Genomic DNA, 16338 nt, shown 5'->3' on the forward strand with positions numbered 1-16338 from the left:
AGATTTGTATTATCTAAGAACGTCATAATACGAGAACACAAAACATGTTCCATTATTCTACAACAGATTGACGTAAGCGAAATAGGCCTATAATTATTCGCATCTGATTTATGACCCTTCTTGAAAATGGGAACGACCTGCGCTTTCTTCCAGTCGCTAGGTACTTTACGTTCTTCCAGCGATCTACGATAAATTGCTGATAGAAAGGGGGCAAGTTCTTTAGCATAATCACTGTAGAATCTTAAGGGTATCTCGTCTGGTCCGGATGCTTTTCCGCTACTAAGTGATAGCAGTTGTTTTTCAATTCCGATATCGTTTATTTCAATATTTTCCATTTTGGCGTCCGTGCGACGGCTGAAGTCAGGGACCGTGTTACGATTTTCCGCAGTGAAACAGTTTCGGAACACTGAATTCAGTATTTCTGCCTTTCTTCGGTCGTCCTCTGTTTCGGTGCCATCGTGGTCAACGAGTGACTGAATAGGGGATTTAGATCCGCTTACCGATTTTACATATGACCAAAACTTCTTAGGGTTCTTGTTTAGATTGTTTGCCAATGTTTTATGTTCGAATTCGTTGAATGCTTCTCTCATTGCTCTCTTTACGCTCTTTTTCGCTTCGTTCAGCTTTTCCTTATCAGCTATGATTCGACTACTCTTAAACCTATGATGAAGCTTTCTTTGTTTCCGTACTGTAAAATAGTACGCCGAGAGCATAGAGGGTTAAATATTTTAGGGATCGATATTTACAGTAATTTCATTTTGACTGATTTTCTACATCATTTGAGAATAATAACCATGTCGCTGAGACTATTCATGGATTAAACAAGTACGTCTGGCAAGAGTTTCTGTTTTGGCAAAGGAAGCTGGTGAAAACTCGTGTTAGGTTTGTCACCGAAACGTCTCTTGAGTGGCAACCGCTACACTACCTCAAGAACTGGGAGCGATTTCAACAGAAACTCGTAATTTACATTTTATGTCGCATAGTAATCTATTTAATTATCACGCAGAAGACAATAGAGGGAGATCAGTTGTGGAACGTAATTTGTGTGGGTTACATTAAATTACAGTGGAAATTAATTTAAGCCGCCCTGCTGTTCCGTTTGTCGTCGGTAATTTTGCTGTGGTAGATCGTGTGAAATAAAACGCTTGTTATCGCTCCCTATCCTACGGCTATGCGCCGTTTACTGCTCGCGTGTAGAATAGGGCAGGCAATTTCTCTTTTACAAGTCTTCTGGAGCTCTCAACTGACAGCATATAAGTGTCGCAATTACCCGTTATATAACGGTGAACTGATACACTGACGAGCGGCAATAAAATTTCCATATCCCGTTTGCCAGTCTCGTACAAGTTCAGAGTCTGAAGTAGAGCATTTTCCTTTCTCGCTGATAGAAACACTCTTCGTTTGTCTTTAGCAAATGAGTATTTTGTTTGTCTAAATTTCATAAAAATTGTTTTTAGTTGTCCAGAAAGAAAATGAAAGTATTCTTAGTCTGACACTTATTACACGTGTCTCTGTAGGAACCCGAAATTAGACATGTTTCTTCTAAAATACCACTCACTTTTTTGTGTCTTACCTCACTTTAATTACAAGGGCCACAGGTCAACCGTCTCTCAATGTGCATCTGACCTTTGCCGGCTGGATGCATTTTATAACGTCATCTTAAAGTTAAGTAGGGTGATATGGCGTAGTCCATCAAATCGCCTTCAGGTTTTCCACTGACTTCCTATAACACATTAGACAAACGCCAGGATGATTCCTTCAGCAAGATGACATCGAATTTCCTGTATGACCCTTATCCAGGTGGTCCTGTGTGCAGTGTATAACGATCAACATCGACTGTACTTTAAGTTCTAAAACCCCTCTCCTTATTCGCAGAATGAAGTACAATTACAATGTTGGTAGGCTCGCCAGTCATGTCCGTATTTCGATTACGACGTTATTGAGTAGAATGATTGGAACCCTGTTTGGTAGTGAGGAAACTTTTATGACTGGACGCAGTTAAAACTCGCATTGGTCCGAAACAGTGCAGAAAATGATATGAAAGATAATACAGCTGAAAAATAGTATTTGGAATTATCTGATAACATCCTGCCAAGCTACTTCTGTCGAAAAGTTTTGAATATTTTATTGTTTTCATAGTAATATGAAAAGAACTAGATGATTTCAAATGCCAAAAACTTTTCTTAGCAATAACGAAGTGAATCATATTGTAAATCTCTAAAGATAAAAAAATTGGCCACTTTACGGTAGGTTTATTTTTAATTTCCCTTCGGAAATCACACTTGGCCGGCCCTGTGGCTGAGCGGTTCTAGGCGCTTCAGTCCGGAACCGCGGAGCTGCTACGGTCACAGGTTCGAATCCTGCCTCGGGCATGGATGTGTGTGATGTCCTTAGGTTAGTTAGGTTTAAGTAGTTCTAAGCCTAGGGGATTGATGACCTCAGATGTCCCATAGTGCTGAGAGCCATTTGAACCATTTGAAATCACACTTGGGTAATTCTCAAGAGGATCTTGTCTTGTGTCCTATTTCTTTCAGTCTTCCTGTATAGGAATCTTTCTGACTGCTGTGTACTTACATATAAATCCTTTAGCAATAGAGTAGGCAGCGCTTTTGTGTCCATTCCTAAGTCTTGAAATCATTATTTCAATTTCAACTTCTGTAATACTGTTGGTGGTGGTGGTGGTGGTGGTGGTGGTGGTGACGGTGACGATGACCAAGATATATTTCCTTGGGTGCACGACAGCTAGGTCTCTGACACGCGTATGTCGTGAGCACTTCTTCATTTCTAACCCTGATCGACTGTTGATATAACAGCTGACAAACCCGGCATTCATTTTGCCAATTTTCTATTAGAAACGAGACCTCATGTGTATTCCTGCAGTAGACTCGGTGTCAGATTATCCCGGACAGTTTATGTACGCTGGGCGCAGTTGCTTTGCGTGTCTACATCGCGATTTTGTACTCTATGGCAACGCCTCTTCTAGTTCTATAGACGGTTGCTGTTTTCGCTTACAATCGTTTGCGCTTCGCAGCTGAAAGCTGTCGTAAGTGCTGACAGGTGTCAGAGATTTTCTTAAGTTGACTCAGCTGTAGAAGTGTCTCAGTAGTAAAGAATACAGTAGTAAAACTTCATGTATGATGTGGAATTTTTTCACGCGTCTCAGCGCTCATGACGCCATGGTTCAAATGGCTCTGAGCACTATGGGACTTAACGTCTGAGGTCATCAGTCCCCTAGAACTTAGGACTGCTTAAACCTAACTAACCTAAGGACATCACACACATCCATGCCCGAGGCAGGATTGGTACCTGCGAGCGTAGCGGTCGCGCAGCTCCAGACTGTAGCGCCTAGAACCGCTCGGCCACTCCAGCCGGCATGACGTCATACCTCCTGATCTATCTATCAGACAACGATATAATTTTGTAGGTTCATTCAGCGGCACATGTAGATGCTGTCTGCAAAATGTGTGGCGAATAGAATTCACAGCAAAAAAGTAAAATTTAAACGTCGTGTGTAATGAGGCAGTTTTTCACGAATCTCAGTGTTTGTAACGTTATATCTCGTGAACTATTTTGATACGATGATATAACTTCGTAGGTTTATTTATCGGTATGTGTGGATACTGTCTGCGAAATTTATTGCGACGAGAGTTAGGTTCACATAAGTGATAAATTTAAATGTTATGTTAAGATGCGGCAGTTTTTTCACCGCATCTTATTGTTAAAGATGTCATATCTCCTGAGCTATGGCAGATAGGTGGTTCTTACCACCCCATCGATGGTTGCGTGATAGTAAGGGATATGTGTACCAAGTTTGATTGAAATTGGTCCAGTGGTTTAGCAGGAGACGTGGAAAACACACAAATATCTGTTTTTATTATATGTATGGATTTGACTGGGACAGTCTTCCTCCTTCCGAAGTATTGCCAACTTAATTGCCAATACCATTGGGTTTATTGGCCTTCTCCCTAATAGCCAAGTGTTATGTCTTTCTGCAGACGTTATTTTTTATGACGGCGACCTCGGTACGCGCTTAAATTGTTGCGTAAAGCTCATGTTCTTAACATTATCCACAAGACCCAAAAATTGGTTTTATCTGTGTGAGATAAAACAGTCAGACATCAGCAAAATAACGATCAATCTCAGTGACCAATAGAGATTCCCATCTTCGAAAATCTGGCACATAAATAGACGTTATCCAACTTTTTATGCCTGAAACTTATTTTTAAAAACAGCCGGAAGACGTAAAAATAAATCGTTTTAACATTCAATTCATTAAATGTGAATTTTGATGTCACTGTTGCGGTTATTAGGGTGTGTTCACTTAGTTATTTAGGAGTCTACTTTTAAAGATGGTACACCATAAATTGAAAAGCTTGTAAATGAACAACGACATGTAGGCTCGTAGATTAAGAGGCACTGGCAGGAAACGCGTGCGTGGGCCTCCGTGGTGGACCTATTCCAGCTTCTTCCATTCGTCTTCCATCTCGCTGCTTATCCAGCTTTATAGTACCACATTCTGTTATGTCTGGCTAGAAACGTGCGAAACCATTCTTCATATGTATTTATACGCTCTTGATTCTGTCGTATGTGTCAGGGTCATAACTGTCTCGCATATAATCATGTAGTCGTAGACTTACTGCGTCTATGTGTCGTGTTCTCTTTTTCTCTCGTTATTTCTTAGTAATTCCCTAGATACAACTTCAGCTGTTTCTCTTTTGCCTTGATGCAGATACATTTACGTGTCCAGGAGCAAGTAGTTTGTCTCACCGTTAATATTTAGCGCGTATCAAATGATGCAGTAACCACGATAGGTCTTGTGTATGTTTCCTTATTTTTTTCTTCAGTCCATTCCACAGTTTGTGCTGGTACTTCTCTCAATACGATAATGAGATAGATTATTGTACCCAGCAATATCTTTCTTACTTCGGAAGGACTCTTTGTTTATTAACCTTTCGACAAACACTTCGACATTTTAGTAAGTCAGATGGTGTTAGACCTCATTATTCTGGTTGTAGATCAACGGTTCGAAATATTTTTTTGTATAAATAACAACAAATAAATACGTGTCCTTAATAAGTCTTTCTTGTTTTTGTATATTGGCTATGTATTTGTCCGCGTAATTCATCTAGTTTTCCCATGTCTTTCGATCTCTTTTCACCTAAGTGATAAGTAATCTCTTGTTTATCGGTTAGCTATGAATTTCATGTTTTCATTCATCCCCTACTTTCATAAATACTATCTTCTATTGCATATTCCCAGCCTCTTACAGTCCCTGAAACGATACGTAAATGATTTTTCTGAAGAGCGTCGTCATAATGTTAGCATGTTCAAGTGCTTTTGGTCAGCACGTCATTTTCTGCGGTCTCGTCCTACTGCAATGCCGTTACTAAGCCGAAAAATTACGATAAGTGATTCAAAGGAAACAATCTTCCTCTAGACTTCATTCGTAGGAGCGACATCTACCTGTATGTATGCAGCGTCATTGAAAAGATCGAAAATCATTTTGTAGTCCGCACGTGACACTACGACCGTTGCATTGCCCTTGTCGGCTGGCAGAACTACAGTTTGCTTGTCCTCCCACAGACTTCTCAGCGCTAGTCGTCTTTCGGAGATGTTTGATCCTAGCATTGACGCTTTGGTGAGTGTTCCACAGGTTTCGCTTCGAACCTCTTTTGCTGCTTCCGGTGGTAGAGAAACCACAACAAACTCTATGGAGCTTATTAGTGTAGGTTGCGAGACGAAACTCTGCCTAGATTTCTCACTGCTATCCAAAAACGAGGTGAACGATGAAAACTCGTTTCTCTATTGGCGTATCCTATCCTATTCAAAGTTTAATATGGTCCAGCGACGAATGTATTATTTGCTTAATGAGTACCTCTCAGTAATAGTGTTGTTTTATTCTAATCTTCTATTAGTCCATCTCCTCTTTCTCCCTCCGTCTGTCTATGTCTCTACACATCTCTCTCTCTGTCCGTCTCCTCATATGTCCTCTCTCTGATCATCTCCCCTTCTTCCCTTTCTCTATCAGTTTTCTCCTTCCACTCTGTTTATCTCCTCCTCCCCCATTTCTCTGCCTGTCTCTTCCAACACCTGTCTCTGTCAATCTCCCCCCATTCTCCTTCCTCTGTCCGTCTCTCCCCTCTCTCCTTCCTCCGTCCATCTCCTCCTCCCCCATCTGTCCTGTCTGTCCATTCCCCCCCTCTCTCTTTTCTCTCTCCAGCTCCCCTTCCTCTCTTTTCTCTCTCCAGCTCCCCTTCCTCTCTTTTCTCTCTCCATCTCCCCTTCTTCTCTTTTCTCTCTCCATCTCCCCTTCTTCTCTTTTCTCTCTCCATCTCCCCTTCCTCTCTTTTCTCTCTCCATCTCCCCTTCCTCTCTTTTCTCTCTCTCCATCTCCCCTTCCTCTCTTTTCTCTCTCTCCATCTCCCCTTCCTCTCTTTTCTCTCTCTCCATCTCCCCTTCCTCTCTTTTCTCTTTCCATCTCCCCTTCCTCTCCTTTCTCTCTCTCCATCACCCCCTCTTTCTCCTTTCTCTGTCGATTTCCCCCTCCTCGTATCTGTGCCTATCTCCTGCTTTCTCCTTGCTATCTGTTCATCTGCTCACCCTCCCGTCTCTCGCCACGTTATCACACTCACCGCAATAGGAGGCTGGTGGTTCTTAACCTACAGTATTGCTTTCCAGATTGTAACAAATATGTGCACCAAATTTGATTGAAATCGTTTCAGGGGTTTCGAATGAGCTTTTTACCCATGGCTTTGCTCGCATACACAAATGTCAAATATATTTCACATGTAATTAGCATATTTCACACATATATGTACGCATATTGGACCTATATGTCTAACGAATTTCGCAATGCAGTTTCATTTTCACGGAACTCAATGTTAATGACGTCGTAATCCTTGAACTATGATCTGTAAAATGATGTAATTTTGGAGGTAAATCCAGTGGCATATGTGCCTACTATCTGTGAAATTTGTTGTGAGGAGAGTTAATAGTAAAGAAGAAACAAATCAAAACGTCGTGAATGATGCGGCAGTTTCTCACGCATCTGAGTGTTTATAACGTCATAGCTCATGGACTCTGTGCCGTACAGTTATATATTTATATATTTACATTCAGCGGCGTATGTGGATACTGTTTGTGAAAAGTGTTGCGAACGGAGCTAATAGCAACGAAGTAGTAAATGTAAACGTCTTGTCTCATGCGGTAGTTTATCGCGCATTCAGTGTTTGACGTCATACCTCCTGAACTTAGTGTCGTGCAGTGATGTAATATTTATGATACCTTCAGTGGTGTATGTGAATACTGTCTGCAAAATGTTTCAGGAATGGTAGTAAAGAATTAATAAATAAAAATCTCATGTTTCAAGTGGCAGTTTCACTGCGTGAACAGTGAAACTGTAGAAAGGGATAAACTTTTTTTCCATTTCATCATTTTGTGGGGGTCGTCAGCTAGACAAATTTTTTTAAAGGTTTGAAATTATGTGTAAATTCAGTTGCGAGTCTCCAAGTGCTCTCATACTCAAATAGTGGATGACTAAAGTATAGGTATTCTTGCGATATGGGCTACACTGCTTTTTCACCCCCACCCTTTGAGAGATGGATGAGTCTTTTCCCCATTGCGATTCTTTCCAAACAGTAAGTGATATATGTACCAAGTTTGGGTGAAATCGGTCCAGTGGTTTAAGAGGAGATGTGAAATATACATACATACATACATACATACACATCCATTTATGTAATTTGTAAGGATTTACATTAAATCTCTGTCGTCCGTTTTGGAGTTTTGAACCAGGCTAAAACTTACAAGGGAAGGGTGATAAGCGTACACAGACAGACGCACACGAATCGAACCGTAGCTAAGACAGTTGTGCTGATGGAGAACGTGTGTTGTGTGTTGCAGGCCTGATGATGGACAGCGAGAAGAAGATCTTCGAGATGATGGACGAGAAGTCGGACATGTCCAAGTACTGGATGCCGCTCATCTGGGCGACCAATATCATCAACCGGGCGCGGCGCGAGGCGCTCGTCACCAGCGACCACGTCGTCCAGTCCATGCTGGTCGAGCTCTCCGACATCCGGCGCCGGCTCGGCTCGCTAATCGGATACGACACCGTCTGCGTGCCGCTCGTCTACACGCAGGTCCACTCTCTCTCTCTCTCTCTCTCTCTCTCTCTCTCTCTCTCTCCGTATCCTATGAATAACGTGCTCATTTACTGCTTTCTAACGCTTGTTCACTCTTACAATAGAACTGAGCAACCAGCATTGCCCAGGTATGTATTTATTCCCATTCCATCAGCCCATCTCCTCCTTACCTCTCGTCTCTGTCCACCTTCTTCTCCCGCTCTCTCTGTCCATCTCCTTCTCTCGCTCTCTCTTTCCACCTTCTTCTCCCGCTCTCTCTGTCCACTGACCCCCCCCCCCCCCGACCCCAAATCTCTGTCCATCTCATTCTATCGCTTTCTCTGTCACTCTGCTACTCCCCCCTCTGTCTGTATATCGTCACCACCCCACTCTGTCCATCTGCTCCAGCCTCCTCTGTCCATCTTCTCCCTCCCCCTCCCCAAGTCCTTCTCCTCCTCTTTCCTTCATCTGTCTGTCTGCTTCTCTGCCTCCTCTATCTTCTCCTCTTCCCTTTGTCTATTTCCTCCTCCACCTCGCTGTGTCCATCTCTTTCTCCCTCATATCTGTGTCCATGTCCTCCTTCCCCCTCTCTGTCTGTCCATATCTTCCTACCCCTTCTGTCTCTGCATTGTCACCCCCACTCATTAGAGTAGTGGTTGCTGGTTGCTGGTACTGGTCCCCACAGCATTTCTTTCCACATAGTAACATGTGTACCACGTTTACTAGAAATCGATGCAGGGTTTAGAAGGAGCTTTTTAACCGCAACTTTGCCAGAGTACACACATACCACATACATTTTTACATATTTCACACTTATTTCACATGTATTTGTAGCGAATTTTGCCCTGCAGCTGAATCTCCAGGACGTCATATCTCCTGAACAATGAGCCGTACAATGCTGTAAATTTCCGGATATACCGGGCGATCAAAAAGTCAGCATAAATTTGAAAACTTAATAAACCACAGAATAATGTAGATGGAGAGGTAAAAATTGACACACATGCTTGGAATGACATGGGGTTTTATTAGAACCAAGGAAAAAAAGTAAGTATTGCTAGACGCGTGAAAGATCTCTTGCGCGCGTTGTTTGGTGATGATCGTGTGCTCAGCCGCCACTTGCATCATGCTTGGCCTCCCAGGTCCCCAGACCTCAGTCCGTGCGATTATTGGCTTTGGGGTTACCTGAAGTTGCAAGTGTATCGTGATCGACCGACATCTCTAGGGATGCTGAAAGACAACATCCGACGCCAATGCCTCACCATAACTCCGGACATGCTTTACGGTGCTGTTCACAACATTATTCCTCGACTACAGCTATTGTTGAGGAATGATGATGGACATATTGAGCGTTTCCTGTAAAGAACATCATCTTTGCTTTGTCTTACTTTGTTATGCTAATTATTGCTATGCTGATTAGATGAAGCGCCATCTGTCGGACATTTTTTGAACGTTTGTATTTTTTTGGTTCTAATAAAACCCCATGTCATTCCAAGCATGTGTGTCAATTTGTACCTCTCTGTCTACATTATTCCGTTATTTATTCAGTTTTCAAATTTATACTGACTTTTTGATCACCCGGGATATTTTTATACTGTTGCGAAATGTGTTGGGAATGAAATTAGTAGTAAAGACGTAATAAATTAAAACGCCATGCGTGATACGGCAGTTTTTTTATGCACCTCAGTGTTTATGACCTCATATTTTCTGAACTATGTGTCGTACACAGTAAAATTATGCAGGCAAATTTAGTAGTATATGTAAATACTGTCTGCAAAATGTGTCGTGAAAGCAGGTAGTAATAAAGAAGTAATAAATCAAAATGTTGTACTGCATGAACAGCAAAAATGTAGTAAGCGATAAGCGTCTTCCCGTTAATCATTTTGTGAGGCTTGTTAACCAAAAAAGTTTACTAAAGGTTTGAAAATATGTGCGAAGTTTGTTGCACGTCAGTAAGTACTCTCATTCTCAAACAACGAGTGAGTAAAATTTGCAAATTCGCGCGTCAGGATCCACATTACCTATCCGCCCCCATCCCCGCCATTTTCACAAGCAGGTGGTTGTTACCCCCGCATTGTTTGTCTTAAGATAGTAAGTGATAGGCGTACAGATTTTAGTTGAAATAGGTCCAGTGGTTTAGGAGGAGATGTGATACATACATACAGGGCGCAGTCTGACGACATATGGTTTCTTGCTCCAGCGAGAACACCCTCCAGTGTCTTTGCTGTCTGTGTTTTGTATTCCGACAAGAGGGCAGCGGCTAATTAACATTCAGCCCTTCCCTCTGTTTCAGCTGAAACTGAAGATGAGGAGAGTGCAGTACAACTTAACATTCTGTCAAACGTGCGACGTGCTGCCTAAAATATTATGGAGGAATTTTTAATGTGTAATGAGGGTGACTGATTCATGCATGTTGTCTGTAAGTGATCAACCAGCCGCATACCCCAGCATCATTATTTTAGGACATTCGTTTCTAACCATTTTGGTTTACCTGGCCATGAATGGTAAATCTGGCTTCATCCCTAAACAAGATACGTGATACATCTGGAGTATCCTGTCTTAATGCCAGTGTACAGAAGTTAACACGATTCTCATAGTCGTTTCCATGCAGCTTTTGATGGAAAGAGATGCGATAGGGATGGAACCAATGTCGATAGAGAATACTCGTGCAACTTCCTCGTGCGATTTCGCAGGAGCTAACGTGCGGATCAACAGTAATTTCCCCCTCTTCTGTCGTCACTTGTTTCCTTCTGTTACGTCGTCTAGGTGTTACACTACCACTTTCACGTAAGTGACCGAAGAGGCTGATAAATAACTGCCGAGATGGTTGACGTCTATTGTGGTATCTTGCCGCATACACCGTACAAAAACGAACTGCATTCTTCCTACACTCTCCATGCACCATGAGCATGTCGTCCTTTTGTGTATTGGTAACTCCCATCGTTCACTCACGGCCTTCTGCTTGGACTGCCACACTCTGGCTAGCAAGGTCGCAGTGCCCTCTAGGAACACAGAAGCACACTGCAAGGGAACGTAACAAGATCGTACCTAGCAATTACGCAGGTTGATGGCACAAACAAGTATCAGTGTGAAAACTGTTGAAAATACCATGTCTCGTAAATGGCTCTCACTACAGTCCTGAAAGAAACACCACTGACATCCTAATTTACTCTACTCTTAGTTTGTTAATGTCAGTAGGCAGTGATCAATTTAAAGTGTGTGTTTGCACAAAACATATACTTGCTAAGTATTATTACGATCTGTTTATTGGATAACAATACGAAAGCACCAACAACACTTCCATTAGCGCAATATATGCGGTGCAAGTCTTAGATAATTCATCTGTATACTCTAAAGCCACGTTGTTGTGTTCAGCTACTAGTAACGTGACTAAACTCCATTTGCGGCATAAACAGCTGAGATATTGAGATGTTAATGGCACTATCAGGCACTAGATAGAATTCTTACGGTTTACTTTCTAATTTAGGACTCAATGATCATTCAAGCCTTCGCTGACCATGTCCACCGTCGTTGCCAGTAGTTGCCTTTAGTGTCTGATGCTACCGTGATATATTATCATGTCGCCTGGTGTAACCACGCAAAGGCCAAGAAATTTACTACTAGGAATTACGTCGATGTCTGCGGTGCAGTAACGCAGCCGCTATGCAAGGAGTGCCTGCACCCAGCGAGCTGGCGTAATAGTAAGGCACCGACTTCCTGTCCGGGAGATCCCCATCCAGTCTTGCAGACTGTGGTTTTCCGTAATTCCCCGAAACTCCTTAACTCAAATGTAGAGGTGGTGACCTTGAAAGGACTTGGCCGATTTTATTCCCCGATGTTGAGCTATTTCCTCTATAATCTCGTCATCGACGGGACCTTGGCAGCCTGCTGCCCCTTCCTTTGAACACCCGTTTCGATGCACCATTAATGCTTGAAGTTACTGTTGTTGAACAACCTAACCTCCCAGTAGATCACTGCTTGAAACAAGAATTTTGTCTCAACAAGCATAAAAGGGGAGAAATAAAAAAAAGAAGCACCGCGAGAAATACTTTCGTTAAACATAATGCTGATGCTCGCGAAGACTGCAGGCTGTGCTATTGTATTTGAACATGAACGACATATGCAATGTCCTTAATACGTTGCAAGTGTCAGTCATGGTCAGAACAGTGTTCTTTATACACTGAGGAGCCAAAGAAGCTGGTACATCTGCCTAATATCGTGTAGGGCTCCCGCGAGCGCGGAGAAGTGCCGCAACATGACGTGGCATGTACTCGACTAACGTCCGAAATAGTGCTGGAGGGAATTGACGTCATGAGTCCTGTAGGGTTGTCCATAAATCCGTAAGAGCACGAGGGGGACGAGATCTCTTCGGAATAATAGATTGCAAGGTATTCAGTTCATGTCTGGGGCGTTTGGTGGCCAGCGGAAGTGTTTAATCTTAGAAGAGTGTTTCCTGGGGCCACTCTGTAGCAATTCTGGACGTGTGGGATGTCGCATTATCCTGCTGGAATTCCCCAAGCCCCTCGGAATGCACAATGGACATGAATGGATGCAGGTGATCAGGCAGCATGCTTACAAACGTGTCACCTGTCAGAGTCGCATATAGACGTATCACGGGTCCCATATCACCCCAACTGCACATGGTCCACCATTACAGAACCTCCACCAGCTTGAAAGGTCCCCTTCTGACATGCAGGGTTCACGGATTCATGAGTTTGACTCCATATCTGTACACATCCATCCGCTCAATACAATTTGAAACGAGACTCGTCCGATCAGGCAGCCTGTTTCCGGTTATCAATAGTCCAATGGCGTTTTTGAAGGGCCCAGGCGAGGCGTAAGGCTTTGTGTCGTGCAGTCATCAAGGGTATACGAATGGGGCTTCGGCTCCAAAAGACCATATCGATGATGTTATGTTAAATGTTTCGCACGCTGACACTTGTCGATGGCCCAGCATTGAAATCTGCAGCAATTTGCGGAAGGGTTGCACATCTGTCACGTTGAACGATTCTGTTCATCTGCCGTCGGTTCAGTTCTTGCAGGATCTTTTTCCCGACGCAGCGATGTCGGAGATTTGACGATTTACGGGATTCCTGATATTCACGCTACACTCGTGAAATGGTCGTATGGGAAAATCCCCACTTCATCGCTATCTCGGAGATGCTGTGTTTCATCGCTCGTGCGCCGACAATAACATCACGTTCAAACTCACTTAGATCTTGGTAATCTGCCATTGTAGCAACAGTAACCGGTCTAAAAAACAACCACGGCACGCACTTGTCTTATATAGACGTTGTCGACCGCAGCGCGGCATCCTGGCTGTTTTCATATCTCTGAATTTGAATACGCATGCCTAGACCAGTTTCTTTGGCGCTTCAGTGTAATTGTAAAGAGCATTATGTCGGAACTAAGTGAATTCGAACGTGGGAAAAGTGTTGCTTCTCGCATGGTGGGTGCTTCCGTACTTGGATAGCCGAAGTATTTCGTGTCTCAAGAGGCATCGTATGGATGGTTTTTTACCGCATACAGCGAAAGCGGAAAAACATCATCTTCTAAGTCACAACGCGGATGAAACGAGTGTAATGCGATCGTGACGGACGGAAGAGTGTTGTTACGTAACATAAGTTGACGACAGCTGCATAAGACACAGCAGAACTGAATGTTTCAATCGCGAACCTTGTCACCATCAAAACAACACAAAGGGAGCTCCAGAAGCAAGGGATTTCAGGGCGAGTTGGAATCCCAAAACCACGCATCAGTAATGCAAAAGCCCGTAACAGATAACCGTGATGCCTAAGCCGTAACATATGGACCATGGAGCAGTTGTAAGAAGTGATTCGCTGGGATAAGTTTTGTGTCACACTGTTTCTAGCTTGTGTCCGAGTTCACGTTCCAAGAGTGAAACTTGGCAGTGATCCCGTGATAATTTGGACAGTCTTATCGTGGTATTCCGTGGACGCCTTGGTTACTCTGCAAGGTAGCATTACTGACAAGCATTATGTGAAGTACCTCCCCCGGTTGCCATAGGCAACAGGTCTCAATATTATTGAGCCTTTGTGGTCCACTTAGGAGAGAATGGTGCCTGATCTCAAACCATCTTCATCGTCGTTACCTGAACTTGTCACAACTTTGCAGGAAGAATTGTATAAGAGTCCTTTGAAAACCATTAAGGAGCTATATTTATCCATTCGGAGGCGACTGGAAGCTGTTTCCTACACCTTATTAGACATGATAATATCTTGCGTTTTTAGTGATTCCATATTTGTGTCCATTCCCTGTAACTCTGTTAGTTTGTGACGCGATCGCTGATTTACAAAAATATCTGTGTCAATGTGGTGTCGCGTATCTGCACAACGTTCCAACACTGTACACATAAGGAATGACAAAGGTAACAGAAGCACCGCTCCGCTCACATGAACAGTTACTAATCTCAGGAATTCTGACACCCAGAATGGTAATCACGTTTTTCTTCTTAGATGATCAGAATATAGGTTGAATGCTTTCCCGTCCAGAAACTTAGATGTAGCCCCGAAGCAAGGAAGGGGTTCTAGGAGGCTAATTTTACGATAGTTGACCGTTAGCACTTCACCGTTTCTTATAGAGAGCAAACTTCGTACTTCGCCAAACAAGGTAGGGCAATGATTAGCGTACTGGACGCTAATCCTGAAAAACAGCAGTCCAAATCTCCGTCCGGCCATCCACATTTAGATATTCTGTGGGTTCTCTGAATTGTTCAAGGTACATACCGGGATAGTTCCTTTGAAAGAACAAGACCTATGTCCTACTTCCGTAGTCTCTGATCAGCCCGTTGTCGATGGGACTTAAAACCGCAATCATCTTTCTCGTTTTCATTACGAGCCCAACGTCTCACCGCTGCACTAGTTAATTATTTCGGAATACAAAGCACTAAACAAAATGTGTGTGCAGGAAGTAGTTAAATAACAAAGTTATCAACGATCCGTGGCTTCAGAATTAAGAACAGCGCTGAGACTTGTGGAATGACGAGAACCACAACAAATTCATGTCGTTGAGATAAGGCCAGGAACAAAGGCGTCGTAAACGGCTGTATGTGAACATACAGTGAAAGATGGAACATATGTTTTGAAGTTTCTTTTTACGACAGTACTTTCGGTTTAAAGAAAATGTGTGTTAAGCGTTGACAGACTCGCGTGTGCACGTGCACAACGCGTTCGAATTTTCTGAGGGGTTTCGGCGTCCCGTATTCGGTTCTGTCGTAATTTACATGTCTACTATTGTTGGAGAGAACTGTCTCTGGAGATCCCTGATTATCATGACTGATTTGAAGCTGAGAAAAATTTGGTTTCTGGTACCTCCTTGGTACTTTTTCTTGTTCTCAGTTTAGCTTATGAATTGGTCTTCCTTCTACCCCTTAAAACTGTATAAGCGCTTGAATAAAATAATAGTTTAGCTAAAATGACGTCAAATCTCTTCTTCGTCGACTTATTCTGTTTCCTTTTCAATATCAGGAATACTGCTCGTTCATGAGTTCTTCGTTGCACCTAATTTTTGAGGTACTACTGCAGGCTTTTTCTTACCACGTTATCGTATGGAAGTAATAGTTCGATTATCCGTAGCTGTTATACGTTGCATAGAAGACATTATAGTTTAAGTCGAAGATGCAACCGTTTTTTTTTCCTTTACTTCAATACTAGTTTTTACTTGTGCTGATTACCACCTGGTAAATCGTATTTAAGTCGTTAAAATGCGCACAGAGTCGTGGTTGCTAAATTAGTATTTTGGTTAAACAGATTTCCACGTCTTAAAGACGATGTACAATTTATAATGATCACTGCTCGAAGCCAGTAGTGAAAATAGACACATAACATTGCAGCTTTGTTGGTACTACGTCTTACATGAATGATGTCTTTTCTTATTCTGAACCGGCCTTTGTGATTGCCTGGAAATAAGTAAGCGAACGGCACACTTCATCCATAAAATATGTTACTCAGAAGTTCATTTACTCTTTAGTGACGTACGGCGTGAGATTATCGGCCTGTAGCACCCTGTCTCCCTTTCCCATTCACACGTCGAATTGAGAACATATATTTCTAATAACTACAACTTTGATGAAATATTACATTTAAACATTCCTTACAACTATGAGGAGAGACTTATTCCTTAAAAATTACCTTATCGGTTGTATGTTTATAATATTGTACTTGTAAATAATGTAATAGAACTAGAATCCCGTGCAACA

The 16338-nt window shown here is 42.6% G+C and overlaps 1 protein-coding gene across 1 annotated transcript in view; it reads left to right on the forward strand.

Annotated features, from left to right (window-relative positions):
- The window catches only part of LOC124794954 (bestrophin-4), a 574436-nt gene that overhangs the window by 439059 nt on the left and 119039 nt on the right, over window positions 1-16338 (forward strand). Inside the window, exon 5 of the mRNA XM_047258669.1 lies at window positions 7903-8141. Within this exon, the coding sequence (XP_047114625.1) occupies window positions 7903-8141 (239 nt within the window). The remainder of the gene's footprint in view (window positions 1-7902; window positions 8142-16338) is intronic.

This window comes from Schistocerca piceifrons, chromosome 4 (genome assembly GCF_021461385.2).
Source record: "Schistocerca piceifrons isolate TAMUIC-IGC-003096 chromosome 4, iqSchPice1.1, whole genome shotgun sequence".
In the NCBI taxonomy this organism is placed as follows: domain Eukaryota; kingdom Metazoa; phylum Arthropoda; class Insecta; order Orthoptera; family Acrididae; genus Schistocerca; species Schistocerca piceifrons.